The sequence below is a fragment of the Aptenodytes patagonicus genome, chromosome 3, assembly GCF_965638725.1.
Source record: "Aptenodytes patagonicus chromosome 3, bAptPat1.pri.cur, whole genome shotgun sequence".
Classification (NCBI taxonomy): Eukaryota; Metazoa; Chordata; class Aves; order Sphenisciformes; family Spheniscidae; genus Aptenodytes; species Aptenodytes patagonicus.
The window spans coordinates 129,779,775-129,793,310 of record NC_134951.1 but is presented as its reverse complement, the minus strand read 5'-3'; the positions used below and the strand labels follow the sequence as shown (position 1 = coordinate 129,793,310).

The 13,536-nt window shown below is 42.0% G+C and overlaps 1 protein-coding gene across 3 annotated transcripts in view; it reads right to left on the bottom strand.

Annotated features, from left to right (window-relative positions):
- The window catches only part of EFEMP1 (EGF containing fibulin extracellular matrix protein 1), a 50,263-nt gene extending 43,622 nt beyond the window's left edge, over nucleotides 1-6,641 (bottom strand). The window contains exons 1-4 of one of the 3 annotated variants that reach the window (XM_076335175.1): nucleotides 6,537-6,641; nucleotides 5,780-5,867; nucleotides 2,779-2,827; nucleotides 2,340-2,600 (exon numbers count right to left, since the gene is read on the bottom strand). In XM_076335175.1, the coding sequence (XP_076191290.1) occupies nucleotides 2,340-2,600; nucleotides 2,779-2,827; nucleotides 5,780-5,860 (391 nt within the window). In that variant the 5' untranslated portion in view covers nucleotides 5,861-5,867; nucleotides 6,537-6,641. Of the gene's footprint in view, nucleotides 1-2,339; nucleotides 2,601-2,778; nucleotides 2,828-5,779; nucleotides 5,868-5,996; nucleotides 6,061-6,270; nucleotides 6,319-6,536 lie in introns of those variants that run through there. The other 2 variants (XM_076335177.1, XM_076335176.1) reach the window with 2 other exon arrangements.
- Between the last annotated feature and the right edge of the window lie 6,895 nt (nucleotides 6,642-13,536).

Sequence of the window (13,536 nt, the reverse complement as noted above, 5' to 3'; positions counted from 1 at the left end):
GAAGGAAAATGTCATACATCTGCAAACAATTAGAAGGAGCTGGACTTCATATTTGATTTACTAAACAATAAAACAAGCTTAAGTGTGACTATATGTGTAAGTTACACTCCCTAGGAGCCTCAAGCAGTTATCATAGCAAAGTCTTTTAACCATAATTAAATAAATCCACAGTGGGACCATTGCTGATCAAGATTATCTTTTATAAGATATTTTCAGCAGTGAAAAGCACGAAGATCATGAAGTTGAATGCATGCTTTAAGTGCTCCAAAAGTCTTTTATCCTTTCTTTCAAGCACACTGTCCACTACCCTTTTCCCAGCTGGAATTCATTCAGTACAATGCATTTCAGCTTTTAAGCACTAGTATTTCCATGCTTTCTGCATTTAGACTGAAATTTTGGCATGAGGAAAGTAGTAGCAAAACTCTGATTCAGTCAAGCCCAAGATTTCACTGTAGTTTGTGTGTCTGCTAGTTAAAAAGTTCTGGTACTATAACAACAGTTAGATGGTGTTGTAAATTAACCAAAGATTTGTGAATTGAATATAAGTATTTAGTTGCAAGTTTCAGGAAGCCAGAGCATGGAGTAAAATAATAGTAATGTATCACCACCAATCTTCTCCTCAACAAAACAAAAACCTCAACCAGTTGTCAGTCTCTAAGTTAACCCTAACTCTCAACCTTTATTTGGAATAGAAGGTATTGGTAGTACACACTGTTAAACTCTCCTATGCTATCCCCGATTTATACACCTAAAGCCATTGTAGCAAAAGTGATGTTCATGTTTGGAAGTTTTCCAGCATTACTTGCATTTTTTTTTATCAGACAAAACTGTTGTTACACGCTGAAGTTGAAGTGGTTTATTGCAATTCACCCGCAAAGATGAGCGCCAGCCACAGTAACGCAGCATCACCTGAAGGAGGGAGTGCTGGATCAAACACAGGACTCCGGTATTCTGTTCCTGGTTCTGCTGCTACTTTGCTAAGTTAAACTAAGGAGAAAAACATTTGCCATCCTTGGCATTGATTTTCCCTTGATAACCCTAAGTGAACGCTCAGGGTTAAGGGGGATCATGGTACTGACCTCCTGCGGTAGGTTCTTGACATTCTTGAATGAGAGTGACAGAAATGTTGAACATTAGCAGATAAGCCAGAAACGCAACTCTGAGGCTTTGCCTACAAAAATAACTTATCCAGCCTCCATGATGATTACTATGCTTCAGAATGACAGGGAATTTACTTACTAGTGATAAATAATGTTCTGTATACATGAATACCAGAGAGAAAGGAACTACCACTGTATATTACAGCTTGCCCTGATTATAGTCACTCAAGTACTATTTTATATGATTATACTGTTACGGGCCACAAAATGGAAAAGATGAACCATGGGGTCAAGCTTTGCCCTCTGTTTGCGCGGGTATCCCACTAACGTGCTTGAAAACCAAGTTTATGAACAAGGAGTAGAAAATATTTTTATGAAAGAAAACAAAACAGTGGACAAAACATTTGTTACTTCAGCAAGTATAAGAGTAAACTATTTATATAAAATAATAAATGAAACAGTCTTAGTTTACAGTAGTGCTTGTGAGTCTGGTTCCTGAATGCATACAATTAACATTGCTAATACCCTGAGAATTTTGGCACTGTGTGTGGTGGATGTACACTCAGATGAAAGCTCTTCATTGCCATAGTTTCAGAGACTGGCTAGACTATGACTGGAAGTAAGCTGGCAGGGTCTGCACAGAACTACTTCCATAGAGATCAGAAGAGCACAAGCTGTTCGGATGTTTGGTTCCTACTGCTTGATCATACATAATAAAACCACTGTATTCTTCTGCATTACAATCTGGTCTAAGCAAAAGTTCACGTGGTGGTTAATTTTTGTTCCATTCAGCATTCACTTACTGAAAAAATATATAGTTTTGCAAATCTTTAGAAATCATCTATAATATGACTTGCTATGTTGCCTACTTTTTTCAAAGCACTTTCTCTCCTGGACATACTTAATACAACACAAAATCTTTGACTGAAGTTGCTTACTTGCATTAAGAGTGTTTTTTGAGGATCTACAGACAACAGAATTAATTCTAGTTGTTAGCCTGAAATAGACGGAACAGCCTGTAAGGCTGCAACAAACTGCAAGTTCTGTTACCTTGAACAATAACAACATGCATGTATTTTATTTACGTATCTTAAGGAAGCATACACATGTCCAGTTTAACGGTGCAACAATATATGCTATTAAACGCAAGAGTTATAGGCTGTCATTTTCCAGGCATTAGATTTGTTATCACATACACTCCAATTATACTGAAAGTAAAACATAGGGCAGCTTGCTTACCTTGGCACACATTGTGATCACTTTGCTCATACCCAGCTGCACACTGAATTTGATGAGTTGGGTTTGGAGGGGCACGGTGAGGATCAGCTGGAGTCCGTCGAATGACGTTGTTTCGACCACTAGTAGATTCAGCTGCTGCTTCTTCGCGCTCATTTACAATAATTTGTGCTGTTCTAGGTAGACAGAGGTATCCTCCATAGTGGTTAACACATTTCATCCCACCTTTACATGCATCTGGGACTATTTCACATTCATCAATATCTGTGGTTAGCAACAACACAAGTCATGCTTTTAACAGTCGAACCTTCTGCAACAGCCATTAATACAAATAACACAACGAGACATGCAAGCACACCTCCTTGTCCAAGACAGGGGTGTGTAACGATAATACTTAAAGAATACCAACGGCAAGTCTGTCTTTGAAAGTTATTTACTGTACCTTTGCACCGTTGCCTAACAGGATCCCATTCATAGCCGTCTGTGCATTGCTATAGAGGAAAAAAAAGATTTAAAAATTAGGCTACTCAGGATTCTTTAGTTTGGAAAAATAATCAAGCATATTTCAATGAACTCAAAGTTTGACACTAAGGGAAATGCAGTATTTGCGTACCTTGGTAAGCTAGAAAAATGGGTATTGGTACAACATTGCTGTGCAGGAACAACAACAAGTATATACAGAGAGCGCCTCTATCTCGGGAAGTTCTTAAGACATCATTTGTTGTGAGTACGTAGGTTTTATTGGGGCTGGGGAACAAAGTGAGAAAAGCATCGCTTTCTCCTTGCCTTGTTCCTACATGCTGTTTTAAAGCATCTGTCATTGGCTGAATCCTGGAATAAATGAACCTCTGGACTGACCAGCTGACCAGTATGAAAATCTTCTTATGAAAAGAAGAGCGAGTTTTTCTGAATTTTGATCTTGTTCACTGCCTTCCAACAGGGGAACATCTTTCATTCCTGGGGCCGGTTTCCCAGAGGGACTGATGGGCCTCTCTGCCCCTGTACTTCATCCTCTCTCCCATTAGCACTCTAGCAATGGGGAAGGATCCCATGACAGCTGGAAATTCATTCACATGCTTTTTAATCACATGACTCCAGGAACTGCAGTCTAGGAAGAACAATTTATATTGTGAGACAATAAACGGTTAGAGTTTAGAACAGCAGGACTACTCACATAAGTAAGACTTTGCAAAATTCAAACAAGATTATACTCAGCAACTATTCATATCAATGCAGATTAGTAACTTCAGGAAGGATTTTAAATATTCTGCCCTGCAGTTAGGTAGGTATCTTCATTACTCCTCTGCCCAAAAGCATTAAAATGTCTACAGTGCAGTAATTTTAATTGCAGGTGACAGTTACAGAAACCGATTAGCAAAGCATCACAATGCTACCAACTGCAGACGACACATTTAAAATATCAATTAATCAACTGAGCTGTACTATGTAGGTGCACATGCATGCTATGCTGCTTAGGATATTACTTTAATGGCCCTACAGAAAAAAAGAATTGAGTCGGCTAATGTAATTAGTCACAGTCAAGCAAGCTAAATCTTGTTGCAACTCTTCTGCTGCAGAGGAACTATACAAGTGCCAAATTTGACCTTCCGATGCCGAGATCCACTTGTTCCATGTACTATCCTCAAGTTATTTTGAGGAACTTGTTACTAACGGACACTGACTCAGCATTAGGATTGAAAATATTTTCTTCATTTGCAGGTGACACCAGCGATCTGCCAAATGTAGCAGCAAGTTGTAACTTTGGAGGCTTTTTCTTCCAAAGGGGTAAGTGGACAGCAAATTGTATTACAATTCTCAATCTCTAAAGGAATGACTACATGCTGAGTTGACAACACCAAAGTTACTGTAGCTATGAAAACGCAAACCCAAAGGAAAACAGCTAATTCATGCATTTACTGAATCACCCAATTCCTGTTAATGCACAACAGAAGTACTGTCTATTTAACTGTAAGGAGCCAAGTCCATCTATTATTGCAGCTGAAGGGACTTCTACAAGAGAAAAGGATTTGGCCCTAAATGAACACAATGTACGCATGAGAAACAGTAGCATCCTAAGAGTAAGGTTTCCAAACGCTAAGTTTCTTTGTTAAGTAGTTTTACATGATTAGAGTCTAATGATCATCGAAGCACCTAAATGCTAAGACCTCTTTGAAAATGGAGTATAGGAACCCAAGCCATATATGCATGCTAGAAATTTTCCACTGGTATAAACAGACCTGCGCAGGCTTATCAGAAAATGCTACTTAATTTTTTAAAAAGAACATACAATAATTGTGGAAAAGGGGGGTGGGGTGGGATCCCTGTGTTAGTCTGGATTTTCAAAAGGTACTTAGATCTTCAGTTTCCACTTATATATAGGGACTTAAAAATCACAGGAGCCTCTAAATAGAAGTACTCCCAACCTTCAAAAAATCTATTCCTTTAAAGCCCAGTGTTAAAGTATTTTATGACTGACTTCCTGATGCTCACTTGAGGCTTTTCTTTGATAAGGTCCAACTCTGCAATATTTACTTGCTTGAGCCATCCCACTGACTTCAGTGGGATTACTTGTATAAGACACAATCTCAGTCTTTGGCTGTGGTTCTCTAACTTTTTGCATGTGTGCAGAATTTTCTGCTTGTGTGGCATTGCGCTAATGTCTGTACACATATTCAGAGGTCCACCCATATGAAGCAAGTTGCAGGGATTACAACTGTAATCAGATGTGAAAATGCGGGTTTTTCCCCAGCCCAAGCCGATGTAATTGCCACTCCTTCCATGACATGCATTCTGCAAGCCAAAGACTGAACACAAGCAGATTAAAAAAAAAAAAAAAAATAAGCCTTACAAAAAAAGGCCTTTAAATCTCTTACCCTATCACTTGGTTACAAGCAGAACCTATTTCCAGTATTCTTGTACAATTTTATCAAGCCATGCAAAACCACTGCTCAAAACCAGCTCAGAAACTAACAGTCCCATGATCACTCCAGGACTTAGATGCTTCATTAAGAGTGCTGAATTTTGAAGTACTTACATTTTGTTAAAAACAGCTTGAAATATCCAAAAGAAAACACACAAGAATGTTTGACCTAATTATCTGTCAAATTCCATATATTTCAAATGAAGGTCCTAGGGACCCTGTTTTTAATGAAAATGGATTAAAAAAACTATTAAAACGTCATAATTTTGTTCAGCTCATCAAGCTCAGTACATAGATAAGCTTTTCAGAACAGGCAGTTGTAGTCTATTTTGCTCAATTTTGTCAACTTCAACTTTAAAACACTGTTTCAGTGCAGGAACAGCTTATTTTATGGTTAACATTCAAACTCAAAGAACTTTGTATTGCATGCTATACATTGGCAAGAAATTTGGTTTTTCTTAAGGGTCATTTAGAAAAGAATCCCTGCAAAGCAGTAATTATCTCGAACTCTATTAAACCTTACCGTGTACGTTATGGTTTCCTCAGTTTCCTGCGAATGTACTGTAATAAGAATGAGAGCGGCCAAGAACATAGCTGTCAACATGGTGAACCTTGAAAGAAAGAAAGAAAAATAAAACGGGAATATTTTTAGCGCTCCCCTTCGCTGGAGGACGCAGTCAGCACCTCCGGGACCGGGTCCTGCCCCGGCTGCCACCGCAGGGCGCCCGCCCAGCCCCTACCTGGGTGAAGGGGCCGGGACGCTGCCCCTTTTCTCCTGCAAGAAGAGGGTGAGGTTTGGCTGTGCTTCCAGTCCGCTGTATTTTATCCAGCTGAGGGGGGGGGGGGGGACGGACTAATAATAAGTAAATGGAGTTTAAAACGACATAGCACTTAATGCCGCACTGGACTGGAAGCGGTGCACTCCGCAGCGGCGCTGGGCGAGGAGCAGGCAGTGCGACCGCCCTGCCATCGCACGTTTTGGGGTGGCAAAGCGATTTTTCGGCAAAAGCTCACCGTCCACGAGGAGGGCGGCCGGCCGGCCGGCCGGAGGGCAGACCCGGGAGGGGAGACCCGGGAGGGACGCGCCGGGACCCACCTCCGCGCGGGGAGAAGACACCGCCGGGCCGGGGTGCGCCGCGGCACCGGCGGCTCCCGGCGGGCACCTGCTGGGCCCTGCCCGGGGCCGCCCTGCCCTGCCCCGCAAACCCGCCCCGGGGAGCGGCCCCCCCCGCTCCGAGGGGCAGCGGGGCACGCGGCCGCCCCGCGCTGCCCGCTCCTACCTGCGGCGGAGCCGGTGCGGGTGGCGGTTGCTGCTCCCGGCGGCGCGTTACCGCGACGGCTCGGCCCCGTCCGTCCGCTGGCTCCGCTGCGGTGCCGGCGCCCGCCCGCTCGCTCTCCTCGCCCCCCCTCCCCGCGGGCCTTCAGCTAAATAGAAACGGTCCCGGCTCCTACCGGAGCCCCCGGACGCCCCCTACCGACCCCGCGGCGGCCGGAGCCCTTCGGCGGGGCGGGGCGGGGCGGGGCGGGGCGGGGCACGGCCCTTCGCCGCTCCCCGCGCCCGCCCGCCGCCGGCCGGGGCGCCCCAAGGCGGGGCAGGTGCGGGGCCCCGCCGCCATGTTGGGTCTGTGAGGGAAGGCGGCGGCGGGCTCCCAGGCGACGTCCTTGAGGGGAGCCGTGGCCAAAGCCACCAGAGGCGTCTTGCGGGGAAGGGACGTGGGTCCATCCCACCATCCCTGCCCGGGGAAGCTGTGAGGGGAGGGCCGCCTTACCCTGCAAGAGCCGCTCCCTCACGCCAGGCACGGCAGCGGCACGTTGCCACACGCGGTTGGGTGCCCCAGCGAGGGCGGCTGGCGCTGTCACGGTTGGTATCTCTGTGAAAGCGCAGGGCGGCCATCGTTTTGGGGACTGTCGTGTGTTGTGCATGTCAGGCTTCGAGTCTTGGCAACTAACGAAGGAGCCCCATGAGGCAGAGGTGGGAAGGAGGGAAATGATGCGGCATTTGCTAATTTACCTTATATAGATTATAGTAGGCCTGTAGTAACCCTACTGTGTATAGCGTAGCATATGGTATGGTTGCCCTGTTGTATGAAGTAGGGCTGTGATCCCAGGAGCAGTGAGGTGTGGTGGCTGCCTTGCTCCCTGGCAAATGAGCTTCACCATCTTCTTACCTGAGCTTTTGATGAACTGGCTCATGGTGGACGCTGGGCTTGCTCCTTGGAGCACGTTTTTGAAAGCCCGTGTATAAATACATATTTTTTAAAATTTAAGCTGAATTGTGACTTCGCAAGCAATCGTATGGAGTGTTTCTGTGGCTAGGCAAGCTATTTGAAATTTAAAATAGCAAGACTGATGTGTTTTCCTGCCCATTCTGAATTCGGTAAATAAAAACCGCGAGGAGTCCTTCATAGGTGAATGCCTGTTCCTTTAGACACCATGTAAGTTCAGCAATCATTACTTTTAAGAGCTTCTTCTGTATATGAAATGCCATTATTTCCCTACCCAGTGGGAAAGTTACTGAACTGAAGGGAGGATGAGCAGGTGTTACAGAGATTTAGAAGTTCTTGTAGGTGGCACGGTTATGGTGAGGAGCAGCGTGCCAGGGAACTTTCTACAGAGGGATAAGCTGGATCTTTATTTAGGTCCCCAATTTTGCTTCTGGGGGCACTGTGCTATACTAGTGCAGCTCTACTCTATTTCTCTAGTTGAACACAAGGTCTTTAATTTTAAAAAAAGTTTTTACCTCCTTAATGTTGACCATGAAGGGCCTGGAGAACTTGAGCTCTCCTGATACCAACCTCATACTAGATTGCAGACCTCTGACACCGCTGGCCTAGAGAATAGCTTTCCTATATAATCCCTTAAATTCTTAACATCTAATTATATTTGATCTTATGTAAAACATCAGTTCTTTTTCGGATGGCCATCCTGCTCCAGAAAAGATTCCCTTAAAGCCTACATGTCATTTTTTAGAAAAACAGCTTCAAAGTGTTGGATTGGCTCTAAGTTATTGACTCCTATTAGTGTAAACTGGATTCATATTTGTGATGTGCCCCCTAATTTATTTTGAAATTTTATGGTTTCATGCTTACAGAAAGCAGTACAGACATTTCTAATAATCTAATGAATGCAAAATAATAACATAAATTACTTATATCTACTGGCAACAACACTTAGTGAGTGTTGAATGCATTGTCATACCTGCCATGCAAAGAGAACTGAATTTAACTCGTTGGATTCTGGATTAAGTAAAAATTTAAAAAAGTTTTGTCTTAATCTACCACCTAGGGAAACATTGCCGGTATCACAGAACTGCAATTGGTTGTTTTCACTCTAGAAAAACCGAAGCAGAGAACAGCAGAAACATCATTTTGGAGGATGTATGAACGCTGGCCGAGCATAGATCCTGTACTTGGCTTCAGACAGTGTTATACGTTTGCTGAAATACCATATGCTGCCAAGGATAGTTCTCAATCCTTTAAATGGAGGTAGTAGACTCAGTTCATGATTTTGTAGGTCAGATATTTCCTACTGAGGCAACTGGAAATTTGCCTGATGCAGGATAGCAGGATATAGACGCTTGGAAATGTTGAGGAGTATGTGAGGTATGCGAATGAGCTGCTCAGCAGCAGAACAACTTATTTACATAACTGAAATGTCTGAAGACGTCATGTAAGAAGTGGTCAAACCATCCATTCTTTCTTGCTGACCATACAACATGGCATTGCTGAGGCCAAGCCCTTACAACAGTCGCCGACAGTGCTTGCTATCGAAGCAGCCCTGTGAGGCTGGCCCCTAATTATTTGCTTTTGTCTCCTTCTGAAAATGGTGCATTCTGTTCCCTACTGCTTTAGTGAACTTTTTGTCACATCTCAGTTTTTTGCTTTCTTTAAAAACCACAGTTTTCATACATTCTTTAACTCAAATGTGTTTACGACTTAAACGTTCACATCTTTTCTTCCTGGCAGGACTTGTTGCCACCCGCCATTGTCCTCGAAAACCCAAGGATAGGTAGGCTGAAGGAAGACTGTGTGTGGTCAAAATGTCACTGCGCTCTAGCTAATTCTGGCTGCTAGAATTGTCCCTGGGGGCAATAGACAGCTGGACATAATTTAGAGCAGGCTGAGATTGATACTAGAGGCTAGCCTGAAAATGAGGAAAACAAAATTGCAGTTCAATCTCTTCTACTCCCAGATCTGACCCCCTTTTCCTGTTTCAAACATAGCTTGCTAGAACAGAAAATCAAGCACACAGCAAATTTAAGCAACTTGTATTTGTCAGCTCGGGGGACTATCAGTGTCAATTTAAGATGATTTTTTTCCCCGAGCATGTCATATCAAGTAACACTGGAGTTGTCTAAACTAAGAGCTGGAATAGTGGAGATGTTATTTTCATGTTGGACTCACAGGAATTTTAGAACATAAATTATTTTGATAACATGGCAGGCTGCCTTTCTGCCACACTGCCTGCAAATGTCAAAATTTTTTCCACGTTTCAACTTGGAAATGACATAGTGTTGGTGAAGGATAAATTGTGAAGAATTGTATGTCTGACTTTATTGCTGGTTAACTATGACAAATGTTGAACTTTTATTTGAGGAAAGATTTTACAAGTTTATTTATCTTCAAGGGAGGTATCGTGAGCATATTGTATGTGGCGTGAGGTGTTACTTTACTGTAAACTTAATTTGAAAGAAGAACTGTGTTAGCAAGTTACTCTCACTTTTCATAGAAAGCTAACAGTGAGAGGTAAAAATGTGTCATATCAGTTTCTGATCATAGATGTTGAAATTACAAAAAGTTAATAAGGACCAAAAGGTCAGTAGCAAAGGACAGAGAATATGTTCTCTCTTCAGTCTCTCATTAAAATTAAACGTATTTTTATTGTTACTACTTGTTTGCTGCTTTGTATTACCGTATAGTACATAGGTGACAGATGATACAAACATTCTGCCCCATAATTCTTGCAATTTGGCGAGGAAAAAAACATGAGAGTTGGATTAGAAAATCTAGTAGCCTAGAATTTCAGCTTTTATTTTGCTAAAATTATCTCCTATATGAGAGATCTTGTGCTGAGGCCTTTGGCTAATTTAGACTAACCTGTGATTTCATTTCTAAACATCTAACAATGCTCTGAGGATATTAAAGTATAATGTTGTTGCCATTTTTTATTTTAACTTTTACTAAAGATCAAGCATGTGGTTTGCATGCAATTTATCAAGCATGCAATTTGCTTTTCTTCTGCAATTTATAGGGATGTGATCTTATATTTTGTACATTGCTGTAAACTCCAGCAGAAATTTGAATGCCAGAGAACGTGGTAATTGTATTCTCACCAGAGTCCTTGACAGTAAAAGAAAATGTGAGTGAGAGCGTGTGAATGAGAAAGGCGTCTCCCCAGAGGCTGTCCGTCTTTTTCATTGGTGCAGTTGTACAGCCATAATAAATTAGAAGATTGAAGGGCTTCAGAAGTGTGAGTAGTTTTCTGATACAGCTGAAAACAACACATGAAATGAGGATGTGATAGTGTTGGGGAAGGATGAGTCCATTTTACTTTCCATGTATGGTGAATTCACCACCTTTGTGTCTTATGTCATTAGTATTTTTCATGACTGTAAACCACTCCTGTCGATACTTAGGTGTGATGTTAATTTCAGGCTTCCCTTTGAAAAATGAGAGAATATGGCTTGCAGGTGCTTTCTCAGTGTTTTCAGGGGCATAACTTTGAGGCCCAACTTAACAAAAGTTTACTCACAGTCCCAGAATGTCTGTTTTTATGGATTAACCATACAGGTAAAGACTATTCAATGTGTTAAGAATTTCAGGTATAACAAATTTGGGCCTTAACTTAAATTGCACCGCTATTGCTGTGAAGATTTTATTTTGCTAAGCAATTGTATCTGGAATTTGATCAGTCTTCCTATCTTCTGCTTGTATGGGTATTTCTAACTCATCCAGTCATTTTCTTCTGTGTAGCAGCTCTTTTCCATTGCTCTCTCTACCAGTGATTTTCCTTCTCTTCTATTTTTCTTCTTCTCATGCCAGATAAAAGAAACGGTAGACTGGGAAACGTGCACCAGTGTAGATACGTGGCTTTTGTAACACTGGAGTCGTCATCCCCTCTTTCCCTTTTCTGGAAAACCAGCGTTGCTGCACGCAGGAATTTAAGTCTAAGACTGTACTAGGTTTCAACCAGTTTGATTAAAATGAGAATTGTCTAGAACCTTTTCACAGAACTATAACCCATCTGAGGAATAGACAACCTTCCTGATATTCAAAATACTAGCTGGAATGTATAGTTTTCTTATGATTAAACTGTGTCAGAGCAGTTCCTTGCTCTGGCTAAGAAGCAAAATAGAAATGCCAGAATTCAGATACAGTATTACCCAGAATATGTCAGAGACAGTTTTCATCTCTAGTTTTGGCTTCTTGTGAAGCTTTGTGCAAATGATTTAATCTATTTCTTGGTATGCTCTCTGTCTGTGAAATGAAGAAAATATTTGATGCCTGCACAGGGAAGCTTGGTGAATGCATTCACTTACGTATCTAGGATTTCCAAAGGCAGTTAATTGTCTCAGATACTCGGAACCCTTTCAAAGTCGGTGGAATTTGGATGCTTATCTGTGAGGTTGACTTAAGGCAGCAGTGACAGGGCCTGCCGTGGGCACCTTGCCATTGACTCAACTGAAAGTAGAATCAGGCAGAACTTCATCTACTGCAATGTTCATGTTTCAGAGAGAAAAATGAGTGTGGATGAGTAAAAACTCTGTGTCCTCACTTTGTCTTCCCTCCATGTAGGAAAACCATTTCCCCTTCCTTTGAGCAGTGGGTGTCTCTTTTTGTCCTATAGTCTTTTTCATTTCTGAGAAAGGTAAATGTGAGCTGATTGGAATAGAATACGTATGTATGACTAGCATGGGTTTCTAACTGGCAGGTCGACTTCAGCAGGCTATTCAAGCTGTTAGTATGGCCTATTTTTAATTTTTGCAGTTTTCCAGTATTGTATTTAGCTCCAGATTTTTTTGAATTATTTTGAATAATTCAACCTTTTTTGTCCTCAGTCAAGAGGACATAGAGTATTCCTGATTTTCGGAAAGTGCTAAACACCTTCAAGGCAGACATCCATATTTGAAAACCTTAACCTCATGGACCTAGAATGGAGCGTGAGTGTTGTGGTCTTTCAGCACAACAAAAATGAGACATCTCAGAAATGTTGCAGTGAAAGAGGACCTCAGGAGAACAGATTTGTGGGGCAGAGCTCTTGCTAACAACTGTTCCGCTTTTTAGAATTCATAAACATCAGGATCAGTAGATATGTTAAACAATAATTTGGTTTCATAAGCATCTTCTGAACTCTCCGAGTTTGCTTTTCTTTTCTTTCCCTTTTGAGAAAAAGTTACTAATACGGGAAATTTGTATACGGGAAGCAGCATTTCTTATTTATTTTGTGTGTGGGTGAACTTGGCAAACAACCTGCCCAGTTAACCTGTTAATTATTGTCCGGAGACACAACTTTTCTGGTGAATATCTGCACGTTAATACTAAAGGATATACGTCAGAGCATTTTGATTCCCTAGAATATTAAACTTACTTAGTGCTGGTCTGTATGCTGTCAAGCAGAAAGCAGAAGAAAAAAAAACAGTGGGGATTTTCCTTTTTGTGAGATTAAAGGGGTTATCCTCTCGCCCCTCTTTGCAGATACATTGCAGATACATGCGGTTGTATGTTGATGTGGAAAGGCATCAAAATTCTGGAAGAGGCTGGAAGATGATACGACTGAAAGCTGGCACAGAAAAGTCCATATCCCTGTGTGCTCCCAAAATATGCTCTGTAGGAGTTTAACCACATCAGGGAAAAACTCAGTTCTGGGAGTGAGACAGAGGGACCACCACTGCTCTAAGTCATTGAGGTATCCCTTTTAAGTGGCTGCAGAACAATACCAAACTTTTCATCTGTGTAATAAAATAACACGTAACTTACAATGTATACTCATTTTAAATTATGTGCAACACGGGAATTCTTTTTTTATTAATCAGTTCAAGTTCTCATTCCCTGCAAGCCCGAAGCCCTGAGAAATTAATTCCTGCTCATTCACGCCTTACCGTGCTTTAAGGGCTGTTAAAATTTAGAAGACTGCTACCGTCAAAAGTGATAAAGGCCCAAACTAAACTGATATCGATACAAAGAAAAACAAATACCCCTCTCCACCCCCATCCAGAGCAGCCTAGTGTAGTTCAGTTAACTTGCTTATGTCACTCAAGAAACCTCAGAGCTCTGTTTTGCC